Genomic DNA, 13027 nt, shown 5'->3' with positions numbered 1-13027 from the left:
AGATCGATCAATCAGTCGTATTTATTGAGCGCTTACTGTGTGCAGAGCACTGTACTAAGCGCTTGGGAGGTCCAAGTTGGCAACATAGAGAGACAGTGGGCTCACAGTCTAGAAGTATAGTATTTCTCTAAAGTATTTCTCCTAGTGTAATGTCCTGATTATTACGAACGTTGAGCTAACAGAGTGTAAAGGATCGTTGTGTTGCTTGAAGTTGAGCTGGCCTTGACTAAAAATAAAAATAAATGAAGGCATTTAGTACGCACCTACTATGTGCAAAGCACTGTTCTAAGCGCTGGGGAGGTTGCAAGGTGATCAGGTTGTCGCATGGGGGACTAATAATAATAATAATAATGATGGCATTTATCAAGCGCTTACTATGTGCGAAGCACTGTACCAAGCGCTGGGGAGGTTACAAGGTGATCAGGTTGTCCCACGGGGGACTAATAATAATAATAATAATGGCATTTATCAAGTGCTTACTATGTGCAAAGCACTGTACCAAGCGCTGGGGAGGTAACAAGATGATCAGGTTGCCCCATGGGGGACTAATAATAATAATGATGGCATTTATTAAGCGCTTACTATGCGCAAAGCACTGTTCTAAGCGCTGGGGAGGTTACAAGGTGATCAGGTTGTCCCACGGGGGACTAATAATAATAATGATGGCATTTATTAAATGCTTCCTATGTGCAAAGCACTGTTCTAAGTGCTGGGGAGGTTACAAGGTGATCAGGTTGTCCCACGGGGGACTAATAATAATAATAATAATGATGGCATTTATCAAGCGCTTACTATGTGCAAAGCACTGTACCAAGCGCTGGGGAGGTTACAAGGTGATCAGGTTGTCCCACGGGGGACTAATAATAATAATGATGGCATTTATTAAATGCTTCCTATGTGCAAAGCACTGTTCTAAGTGCTGGGGAGGTTACAAGGTGATCAGGTTGTCCCACGGGGGACTAATAATAATAATAATAATGATGGCATTTATCAAGCGCTTACTATGTGCAAAGCACTGTACCAAGCGCTGGGGAGGTTACAAGGTGATCAGGTTGTCCCATGGGGGACTAATAATAATAATAATAATAATAATAATAATGGCATTTATCAAGTGCTTACTATGTGCAAAGCACTGTACCAAGCGCTGGAGAGGTTATAAGGTGATCAGGTTGTCCCATGGGGGGCTAATAGTAATAATAATGATGGCATTTATTAAGCGCTTACTATATGCAAAGCACTGTACTAAGCGCTGGGGGCTTTCAAAGTTGGGGAAGGGAGGTGGAGAAGCAGCGTGGCTCAGTGGAAAGAGCCCGGGCTTTGGAGTCAGAGGTCATGGGTTCAAATCCCGGCTCCGCCACTTGTCCGCTGTGTGGCTTTGGGCAAGTCTCTCTGGGCCTCAGTCCCCTTGTCTGTAAAATGAGGATGAAGACTGTGAGCCCCCCGTGGGACAACCTGATCACCTTGTAATCTCCCCAGTGCTTTGCACATAGTAAGTGCTTAATAAATACCATTATTTACTCTATTTTACTTGTACATATCTATTCTATTTATTTTATTTTGTTAGTATGTTTGGTTTTGTTCTCCGTCTCCCCCTTTTAGACTGTGAGCCCGCTGTTGGGTAGGGACTGTCTCTAGATGTTGCCAACTTGGACTTCCCAAGCGCTTAGTCCAGTGCTCTGCACATAGTAAACGCTCAATAAATACGATTGATGATGATGATGATGATTATTGGTCTGGGTCTAAATAATAATAATTATTATATTTGGTCTGGGACCAAAATACCGTTACTATTAAGGGAGAGGAGGGCCTTTCGGGGGGACAGTTTGGGGGGCGAGCAACTGCCCTGCCCCGACCCTCCGGCCCCCGGGGTGGGGGTGGATCCTGTCCACGGTCAAGGCGGAAGATTCCCCCGGGTTGGGGGGTCCCGGTGGCTCGCTTTCCCGCCCGGGAGCGTGGCCGGCTCACAGCCGGGGGGATTCGCCGCCCGCCCACCCGCAGAGAGCCGCCCTGGAGTCCTGCCACAAAGGCTGGGGGGTCAGCGTCATCGTCGGGGTGGCGGCGTCCGGCCAGGAGATCGCCACGCGCCCCTTCCAGCTGGTCACTGGCCGCACTTGGAAAGGCACCGCCTTCGGAGGTAACGGGACGCCGGGGGACCCCGGGTTTGGGACGAGCTTCCTCCGGGGGAGGAGGGAGAGGGCCGGCATTTAATCCCCTTTTTACAGGCGAGGAAACTGAGGCCCAGACCCTCTTAAAAATAACCATTTTTTGTTATTAAACTCGACTGTCTTTTCGCAGCGGAACCCTTGGGGTATTGGGAATGTGTGGTGATTCAAGAAACGCTAATCATTTGTCTCCTTACGGTTGTGGGTATTTGGATTAGGTGGCGGGAAGGGGACCGCGCGTCGTCTTTCCGTTACGGCGCTTACCTCGATTATTTAGGTGGCGGGAAGGGGACCACGCGTCATCTTTCCGTTACGGCGCTTTCCTCGATTAGGTGGCGGAAAGGGGACCACGTGTCGTCTTTCCGTTACGGCGCTTTCCTCGATTAGTTAGGTGGCGGGAAGGGGACCGCGCATCATCTTCCCGTTACAGCGCTTTCCTCGATTAGTTAGGTGGCGGGAAGGGGGACCACGCGTCGTCTTTCCATTACGGCGCTTACCTCGATTAGGTGGCGGAAAGGGGACCGCGCGTCGTCTTTCCGTTACGGCTCTTTCCTCGATTAGTTAGGTGGCAGAAATGGGACCACGCATCTTCTCTCCATTACGGCGCTTCCCTTTTCATTCATTCATTCATTCAGTCGTATTTATTGAGCGCTCCCTATGTGCAGAGCACTGTACTAAGCACTTGGGAAGTCCAAGTGGGCAACATATAGAGACGGTCCCTACCCAGTAGCGGGCTCACAGTCTAGAAGGGGGAGACGGACAACGAAACAAAACCTCGATTAGTTAGGTCATAACGTCAAAATGCTTGGCTCTCAGACGTAGAGAATTAGAATATGGGATGGTAGCTGCCTTCTGGGACCAAAAGCTTTGTTTCTTAGCCTATATAGAACAGTGCTTGGCACATAGTAAGCGCTTAACAAATGCCATCATCATTATTGTGATGACTTCCAGACTGTGAGCCCGCTGTTGGGTCTGTATGTTGCCGACTTGCACTTCCCCAGCGCTCAGTACAGTGCCCTGCACACAGTTAGCGCTCAATAAATACGATTGAATGAATGAATGACTAGGACTAACCACTTCCCTTCGAACGGGAATGACACACTTCCTGACATTAGGTACAAATGCTAAGCAATTTCCTAAATCTTCATAGTTTCTGTGAAAATTCTATTCACTGCTTCCCATTCTGTTGTTGAGTCACTCTTCAAAGTCACGATTTTTCATCCATTCATTGTCATATTTACTGAGCGCTTACCGTGTGCAGAGCACTGTACTAAGCGCTTGGGAAGTCCAAGTTGGCAACGTAGAGAGACGGTCCCTACCCGACAGTCTAGGAGACAGTGACAAAGTAGGAATATGTAGAAATCCGTGATCCATCAATCAAAATTGCCAAACTGTTGAATGGTATTTAAAGATTGGGTCCAAATGATTTTTACTACCCCGAGTGCTAAATTCTGCTTCATTGGTACTACTAGGAAATTGGACATTCACCCCAACGTTTCTCAAAACAATTTTTTCCGATTTCATAAGTGAACGTGGGGTCATCTGAGGACACTAATGGGGGTCACAGAGGGTTCATAGGGTCATCCGAGGACGCGAGTGGGGTCACGGAGAGTTCATGGGGTCACTTGAGGTGAAACTGGAACGTTGAGCTGCTTCCTGAAAATTTTCCCAATTGAATAAGTGAAAGTGGGGTCATCCGAGGACACAGATTCATTCCTTCATTCATTCAGTCGTATTTGTTGAGTGCTTACTGTGTGCCGAGCACTGTACTAAGCGCTCGGAAAGTACAACTTGGCAACATATAGAGATGGTCCCTACCCGACAACAGGCTCACAGTCTAGAAGGGGGAGACAGACAACAAAACAAAACATGCGGACGGGTGTCAAGTCATCAGAATAAATAGAAGTAAAGCTAAAGGCACATCATTAACAAAATAAAATAGAATAGTAAATATGGACAAGTAAAGTAGAGGAATAAATCTGTACAAAGTCAGGGAGAGTTCATGAGGTCATCTGAGGACACGAATGGGGCCATGGAGAGTTCATGGGGTCATTTGAGGACAAATGGGACATTAAATGGGTTTCTGAAATTTTTCTCAATTTCAAAAGTAAAAATGGGGTCATCTGAGGACATAAATGAGGTCACGGAGAGTTCATGGGGGTCATCTGAGGACACGAGCGGGGTCACGGAGAGTTCATGGGGTCATTTGAGGAAAAATCGGGCTTCTGAAATTTTTCTCAATTTCGAAAGTAAAAATGGGGTCATCTGAGGACACAAATGAGGTCACGGAGAGTTCATGGGGTCATCTGAGGACACAAGTGGGGTCACAGAGAGTTCATCAGGTCATTTGAGGTGAAATGAGACATTAACCTGCTTTTTGAAATTTTTCTCAATTTCAAAATTGAAAGTGGGGTCATCCGAGGACACAAATGGGGTCACAGAGAGTTCATGGGGGTCATATGAGGACACGAGTGGGGTCATGGAGAGTTCATGGGGTCATTACTCTTTATTTTACTTGTACATATTTACTATTCTATTTATTTTGTTAATGATGTGCATCTAGTTTTATTTCTATTTATTCTGATGACTTGACATCTGTCCACATGTTTTGTTTTGTTGTCTGTCTCCCCCTTCTAGACTGTGAGCCCGTTGTCGGGTAGGGACCGTCTCTGTATGTTGCCAACTTGTACTTCCCAAGCGCTTAGTACAGTGCTCCGCACACAGTAAGCGCTCAATAAATACCATTGAATGAATGAATGAACATGCGGTGGAGCCAGGATTATTAATACTAATAATGTTAAGTGCTTACTATGTGCCAAGCATTGTTCTAAGCGCTGGGATAGATACAAGGTGATCAGGTTGTCCCACGTGGGACTCACAGTCTTCATCCCCATTTTACAGATGAGGTAACTGAGGCCCAGAGAATTATAATAATAATGATGGCATTTATTAAGCGCTTACTATGTGCAAAGCACTGTTCTAAGCACTGGGGAGGTTACAAGGTGATCAGGTTGTCCCACGTGGGGCTCACGGTCTTCATCCCCAATTTACAGATGAGAGAACTGAGGCCCAGAGAATAATAATAATAATGATGGCATTTATTAAGCACTCACCATGTGCACAGCACTGTTCTAAGCGCTGGGGAGGTTACAAGGCGATCAGGTTGTCCCACGTGGGGCTCATGGTCTTCATCCCCAATTTACAGATGAGGGAACTGAGGCCCAGAGAATAATAATAATGGCATTTATTAAGCGCTTACTACGTGCAAAGCACTGTTCTAAGCGCTGGGGAGGTTACAAGGTGATCAGGTTGTCCAACGTGGGGCTCACGGTCTTCATCCCCAATTTACAGATGAGGGAACTGAGGCCCAGAGAATAATAATAATGGCATTTATTAAGTGCTTACTATGTGCCAAGCACTGTTCTGAGCGCTGGGGAGGTTACAAGGTGATCAGGTTGTCCCACGGGGGGCGGTCACAGTCTTCATCCCCAATTTACAGATGAGGGAACTGAGGCCCAGAGAAGAATAGTAATAATGATGGCATTTATTAAGCACTTACACTGTTCTAAGCGCTGGGGAGGTTACAAGGTGATCAGGTTGTCCCACGGTGGGGGGGATCACAGTCTTCATCCCCATTTTCCAGATGAGGGAACTGAGGCGCAGAGAAGTGACGCGACTTGCCTGGAGTCACCCAGCCGGCGAGTGGCGGAGCCGGGACGCGACTCGGAGGCCCGGGCTGTAGCCACGAGGCCCCGCTGCCTCGGTGGGCCGGCCCTGTGGGGCGCCTCCCTCGTACAGTGCTCTGCACATAGTAAGCGCTCAATAAATACTATTGATTGATTGATTGATTGATTCCCCACCCGCTGCTGGGTTTCTTGCAGGGTGGAAGAGCGTGGAGAGCGTCCCCAAGCTGGTGGACGACTACATGGCCAAGAAGATCCGGGTGGACGAATTCGTCACTCACACCCTGCCCTTCGACCGAATCAACGAGGCCTTTGAGTTGATGCGCTCGGGAAATTGGTGAGCGGGGGGGGGGGGGCCTTCCATTCATTCCATTCGGTCGGATTTATTGGGCGCTTCCCGCGTGCGGAGCACTGGACTAAGCGCTCGGGAAGCCCAAGTCGGCAGCATCTAGCGACGGTCCCGACCCGACAACGGGCTCGCCGTCTAGAAGGGGGAGACCAGGCGGCGAAACAAAACAATTTGGGGCGAGGGCCCCGAGACCTAAATCCGCAAAGTAACAACATCATCATCATCAGTCGTATTTATTGAGCGCTTACTATGTGCAGAGCACTGTACTAAGTAACAGACCCTCCCCAACCCCTTTCTCCCTGGGGGTCTCCAGAAAATCCGCCCCTCCTGGGGAGGTGTGTCGGACCCTCTAGGAGGGCGCGCCCAGCAAGCATTCAATGGTCAGAATAAAAATGGCCAACTTTGGACTTCCCAAGCGCTCAGTACAGTGCTCCTGCACACAGTAAGCGCTCAGTAAATACGATTGAATGAATGAATGAAGAACAACGGTGGTATTCGCTAAGCGCTCACTGGGGGCCAGATACTGGACCGAGGAAGCAGCGTGGTACCGTGGATAGAGCACGGGCGGTCCTGGGTTCTAATCCCGGCTCCGCTCCTCGTCTGCTGGCGTGCCCTTGGACGGGTCACTTCACTTCTCCGGGCCTCAGTTACCTCGCCTGGAAAATGGGGATGGAGACCGTGAATGGACCCAGTGGGGGTCAGGGACTCTGTCCAACCCAATTTGCTGGCGTCCACCCCAGTAATAATAATGATGGTATCTGTTAGGCGCTTACTACGGGCAAAGCACTGTTCTAAGCGCTGGACTTGGTGGAGTGCCTGGCACATAGTAAGCGCTTAACAAATACCATTATTATTATTATTATTACTAAGTTACCAGTGCAGCGAGAAGTTACCAGTGAAAAGCGGCGTGGCTCAGTGGAAAGAGCCCGGGCTTTGGAGTCCGAGGTCATGGGTTCAAATCCCGCCTCTGCCAATTGTCAGCTGTGTGACTTTGGGCAAGTCACTTCACTTCTCTGGGCCTCAGTTCCCTCATCTGCAAAATGGGGATGAAGACTGTGAGCCCCCCGTGGGACAACCTGGTCACCTTGTAACCTCCCCAGCGCTTAGAACAGTGCTCTGCACATAGTAAGCGCTTAATAAATGCCATCGTTATTATTATTGGTATTATTCAGAGCACTGTCCTGAGCACAACAGTGTAAGTACACCCGATCCTTACCCTTAGCGGAGCTTACGATCTGCTGTGTGCAGAGCACTGTCCTAAGCGTTTGGGAGAGCACAATGGAGTTAGACACAATCCCTGTCCTCGTGGAGTTTATAATAATAATAATGATGGCATTTGTTAAGCGCTTACTATGCGTCAGACACTGTACTAAGCGCTGCGGTGGATACAAGCAAATCGGGTGGGGCTCACAGTCTCAATCCCCGTTTTACAGATGAGGGAACTGAGGCCCGGAGAATAATAATAATGATGATGATGGCATTTGCTTGGCACATAGTAAGCGCTTAACAAATACCAACATTATTATTATTATTGTTGTTGGGCTCACAGTCTCAATCCCCATTTTACACATGAGGGAACTGAGGCCTGGAGAATTATTATTATTATGGCATTTGCTTGGCACATAGTAAGCGCTTAACAAATACCAACATTATTATTAGTATTATTGTTGGGCTCACAGTCTCAATCCCCATTTTACAGATGAGGGAACTGAAACCTGGAGAATAATAATAATAATAATAATAATGATGGCATTTGATTGGCACATAGTAAGTGCTTAACAAATACCAACAGTATTATTATTATTGTTGGGCTCACAGTCTCAATCCCCATTTTACAGATGAGGGAACTGAGGCCCGGAGAATAATAATAATAATAATGATGATGGCATTTGCTTGGCACATAGTAAGCACTTAACAAATACCAACATTATTATTATTATTGTTGGGCTCACAGTCTCAATCCCCATTTTACAGATGAGGGAACTGAGGCCTGGAGAATAATAATAATGATGATGATGGCATTTGCTTGGCACATAGTAAGCGCTTAACAAATACCAACATTATTATTATTATTGTTGGGCTCACAGTCTCAATCCCCATTTTACAGATGAGGGAACTGAGGCCCGGAGAATAATAATAATGATGATGATGGCATTTGCTCGGCACATAGTAAGCACTTAACAAATACCAACATTATTATTATTATTATTGTTGGGCTCACAGTCTCACTCCTCATTTTACAGATGAGGGAACTGAGGCCCGGAGAATAATAATAATTATTATGATAGCATTTGCTTGGCACATAGTAAGCGCTTAACAAATACCAACATTATTATTATTATTAATTATTGAGCTCACAGTCTCAATCCCCATTTTACAGATGAGGGAACTGAGGCCCGGAGAATAATAATAATAATGATGATGGCATTTGCTTGGCACATAGTAAGCGCTTAACAAATACCAACATTATTATTATTATTGTTGGGCTCACAGTCTCAATCCCCATTTTACAGATGAGGGAACTGAGGCCCGGAGAATAATAATAATGATGATGATGGCATTTTCTTGGCACATAGTAAGCGCTTAACAAATACCAACATTATTATTATTATTACTGTTGGGCTCACAGTCTCAGTCACCATTTTACAGATGAGGGAACTGAGACCTGGAGAATAGTAATAATAATAATAATGATGATGGCATTTGCTTGGCACATAGTAAGTGCTTAACAAATACCAACATTATTATTATTATTATTATTATTATTATCATCATTGGGCTCACAGTCTCAATCCCCATTTTACAGATGAGGGAACTGCGGCCCGGAGAATAATAATAATAATGATGATGATGATGATGGCATTTGCTTGGCACATAGTAAGTGCTTAAATACCAACTTTTTTATTATTATTATTATTGTTGGGCTCACAGTCTCAATCCCCATTTTACAGATGCGGGAACTGAGGCCCAGAGAATAATAATAATGATGATGATGGCATTTGCTTGGCACATAGGAAGCGCTTAAATACCAACATTATTATTATTATTATTGTTAAGCACTTACTATGTGCAAAGCACTGCTCTAAGCGCTGAGCACTGTTCTAAGGGCTGCACTGTTCTAAGCGCTGCACTAAGCGCTGAAGTGAATAATAATAATGGCATTTGTTAAGTGCTTAACAGTAATAATAATAATGGCACTTATTAAGTGCTTACTACGTGCAAAGCACTGCTCTAAGCGCTGAGCACTGTTCTAAGGGCTGCATTGTTCTAAGTGCTGAAGTGAATAATAATAATAATGATGGCATTTGTTAAGCGCTTACTATGTGCAAAGCACTGTTCTAAGCGCCTCCACTACGCCATGCTGCTTATGATCTGTCGTGTGCAGAGCACCGTCCTAAGCACTTGGGCGAGCACAATAAATAACATCAGTAGACACAGTCACCGCCCTTGGGGAGCTTCCAATGGATCGGCTGCTTGTGGAGCACTGTAGTAAGCGCTCGGGAGGGCACAATGTAAGTAGGCAGACCGTACGATCTGCGTCCTAAGCGCTCAGGAGAGCACGATAGAGTTAGTAGACGGGATCCCCGCCCTCCCGGATCTAGTGGATGGGAACGATTGGGACGGGGGGAAGAGAGGGAGAACCGGGATCGAGTCGCTAACCTTCTGCTTCCCATCCCTGTTGTCTCCTTCCCGGAAGCATCCGCTGCGTCCTGAAGTTTTAAGGAACCAGGCCGGATCGGATCGGATCGGACTGCCGCAGTTCCAGGAGCATTTTAGTTGTTCCCTTTAGTGACTGACGCTCACCGGCGGGCCCCCCGCCTTCTCCTTCGGCCCCTCTTTGCCCCCAAGCTGGCGGACCCCCGAATCCCGGCAATAAACGGAGTTGAAGGATCCAGAGTCGAGTCGTCGGGGAATCTCCGCCGCCGCTGAGGTCCCGAGGAGGAGGCGGAGGGGTCCGACCGGGGCCCGGTCACCCTGGGATCGCCCCGTCCGTCCGTCCGTCCGTCTGCTGGAACGCTAGCTAGGTCCGCTCTGGACCTTCCCTTCCTTTCATTCATCCATTCAGTCGTATTTATTGAGCGCTTACTGTGTGCAGAGCACTGGACTAAGCGCTTGGGAAGTCCAATTTGGCAACATACGGAGACGGTCCCTACCCAACAGCGGGCTCACAGTCTAGAGAAGCAGCACGGCTCGGTGGAAAGAGCCCGGGCTTTGGAGTCAGAGGTCATGGGTTCGAATCCCGGCTCCGCCACATGTCTGCTGTGTGACCTTGGGCAAGTCACTTAACTTCTCTGAGCCTCAGTTACCTCATCTGGAAAATGGGGGTTAAGACTGTGAGCCCCACGGGGGACAACTTGATCACCTTGTATCCCCCCCACCAGCGCTTAGAACAGTGCTCTGCACATAGTAAGCGCTTAACAAATGCCATCATTATTTTTTTATTAGAAGGGGGAGACAGTGTGGGGGGGGGGGTCCTCCCACTTCTTCTTGGGACACAGGGGGGTCTCTCACACTCCCACCCCCCTCCCCCAAGCAGACCGGCGACAGGGACGGAGGGAGAGCAGCGACACACTGGCTGGGAAAGAAACGAGGTAGGACCGAGAGACGGCTTGGTGGGAAATGCCTTCCCACCTCACGGGGAAGGCCCCCCAATATTCGTTACGCCCCTACTCCGCGTCTTCTAAGTGCTGGGGGAGTCGGGTTAGACAGAGTCCCCGTCCCACAAGGGGTTCGGTCTTAATCCCCATTTCGCAAAGGAGGGAACCGAGGCTCGGAGAGGCCAAGCGACTCGCCCCAAATCCCGCGGCGGATGCCGGGGGGAGCCAGGATTAGAACCCAGGCCCACCAGACCCCTTTTTTGGGGATCCGAGACCCCCCCATCACTACATTTCAGGGGAAAACGTTCCTCTGCTGGGGAGAGGAGTCGGCCGCCGTCAGATCCCGCCGGTTTTCCTGGGGCTGTGGAAACCCCAACCGCCAAGCCCGGGTTGCGCCGTCAAGCACACGCGGTCAAATTCACCACCTTGGAATTCACCTTCCCCTTCGCCAACGAATCCCGAGGGTCGAAAAAGCTCATTTCCTCTGCAAAGCCTTCCTCCCATCCCGGGCCCAAGTGGGCCTCTGTTTTAAACACCAGTCACCGTAAGGCAGCAAAACCCCACCTCCGTTTCCCCCCACCAGACCCGGTTACCATCCAAGTGCGTTCACGGTAAAAAAAGAAAAGTTCAGGTGTCACGAGTGTGGATTCCGTACATCCGCAGACACGGCCTGGGAGGCTATCCATTGCCGAATTGTACTTTCCAAGCGCTTAGTACAGTGCTGTGCACGCAGTAAACGCTCAGTAAATACGATCGACCGAATGATCTGCATTCTCCACCGCTTGTCTGTTGTGCGTGACCTTGGCCAAGTCTTTTACCCTTACAGAGAAGCAGTGTGGCTCAGTGGAAAGAGCCCGGGCTTTGGAGTCAGAGGTCATGGGTTCAAATCCTGCCTCTGCCACTCAGCTGTGTGACTTTGGGCTAGTCAACTTCTCTGGGCCTCAGTTACCTCATCTGTAAAATGGGGATTAAGACTGTGAGCCCCACATGGGACAACCTGATCACCTTGTAATTTCCCCAGCGCTTAGAACAGTGCTCTGCACATAGTAAGTGCTTAATAAATGCCATCATTATTATTATTATTATTATTATTATTATTACCCTCTCCGGGCCTCAGTTACCTCATCTAAAATGGGGGATTAATAATAATAATGATGGCATTTATTAAGCACTTACTATGTGGAAAGCACTGTTCTAAGCGCTGGGGAGGTCACAAGGTGATCAGGTTGCCCCACGGGGGGCTCACAGTCTTCATCCCCATTTTACAGATAAGGGAACCGAGCCACAGAGAAGTCAGGTGACTTGCCCGAAGTCACCCAGCTGACAATTGGCGGAGCCGGGATTTGAACCCATGACCTCTGACTCCAAAGCCCGGGCTCTTTCCACCGAGCCACGCTGCTTCTCTAGACTGGGAGCCCCCCGTGGGACAGGGACCGTGTCCAACCTGATTAGCTTTTTAATCTACCTTTGCGCTTAGTACAGCGCCCAGCGTGTAGTAAAGTGCTGAAAATAATACCATTTTTTAAAAGCGTGGACTCCACCCATGTACCTGCAGAGATGGAAGCAGCGTGACTTGGTGGAAACAGCAACAGGTTGGGAGGCAGAATAATAATAATAATAATAATAATAATAATGGCATTTATTAAGCGCTCACTATGTGCAAAGCACTGTTCTAAGCGCTGAAGATCGGCGTTCGAATTCTCTTCCCCGCTGATGACTCTGAGCCAGCTTTCCCGCTGCTTAGTACAGTGTCTGCGCGTAGGAAGTGCTGAACAAATACCGTAATGATTATCAATAAGCATAATTGTTAGTCAATTATTTACTAGAGAAATCTACTTCTTTTTTTCGAGGGTATTAAAGAGCTTGCTATGTGCCCAGCACTGTACTGAGTGCCAAGATAATCGGGTTGGGCACAGTCCCTGTCCCACATGGGACTCGGCCTCGATCCTCGTTTTACAGAGGAGGGAACTGAAGTCGAGAGAAGTGATAAGAATAATAATAATAATGACGGCATTTGTTAAGCGCTTACTATGTGCGAGGCACTGTTCTAAGCGCTGGGAGGTGGTCCCACGTGGGGCTCACGGGCTTAATCCCCATTTTCCAGATGAGGGAACTGAGGCTCAGAGAAGTGACTTGCCCACGGTCACACAGCAGACGTGTGGCGGGGCCGGGATTCGAACCCCTGGCCTCTGACTCCAAAGCCCAGGCTCTTTCCACTGAGCCACGCTGCTTCTC

The 13027-nt window shown here is 48.2% G+C and overlaps 1 protein-coding gene across 1 annotated transcript in view; it reads left to right on the top strand.

Annotated features, from left to right (window-relative positions):
- Positions 1 to 10091, top strand: part of LOC119947646 (alcohol dehydrogenase class-3) — a 29166-nt gene extending 19075 nt beyond the window's left edge. Inside the window, exons 7-9 of the mRNA XM_038769240.1 lie at positions 1999 to 2134; positions 6044 to 6182; positions 9892 to 10091. Coding sequence (XP_038625168.1) covers positions 1999 to 2134; positions 6044 to 6182; positions 9892 to 9916 — 300 coding nt within the window. The 3' untranslated portion in view covers positions 9917 to 10091. The remainder of the gene's footprint in view (positions 1 to 1998; positions 2135 to 6043; positions 6183 to 9891) is intronic.
- Positions 10092 to 13027: the final 2936 nt, after the last annotated feature.

The sequence above is a fragment of the Tachyglossus aculeatus genome, chromosome X5, assembly GCF_015852505.1.
Source record: "Tachyglossus aculeatus isolate mTacAcu1 chromosome X5, mTacAcu1.pri, whole genome shotgun sequence".
Classification (NCBI taxonomy): Eukaryota; Metazoa; Chordata; class Mammalia; order Monotremata; family Tachyglossidae; genus Tachyglossus; species Tachyglossus aculeatus.
Note: the sequence above shows the minus strand (reverse complement) of the source record. Positions and strands in the feature narration are given on the sequence as shown.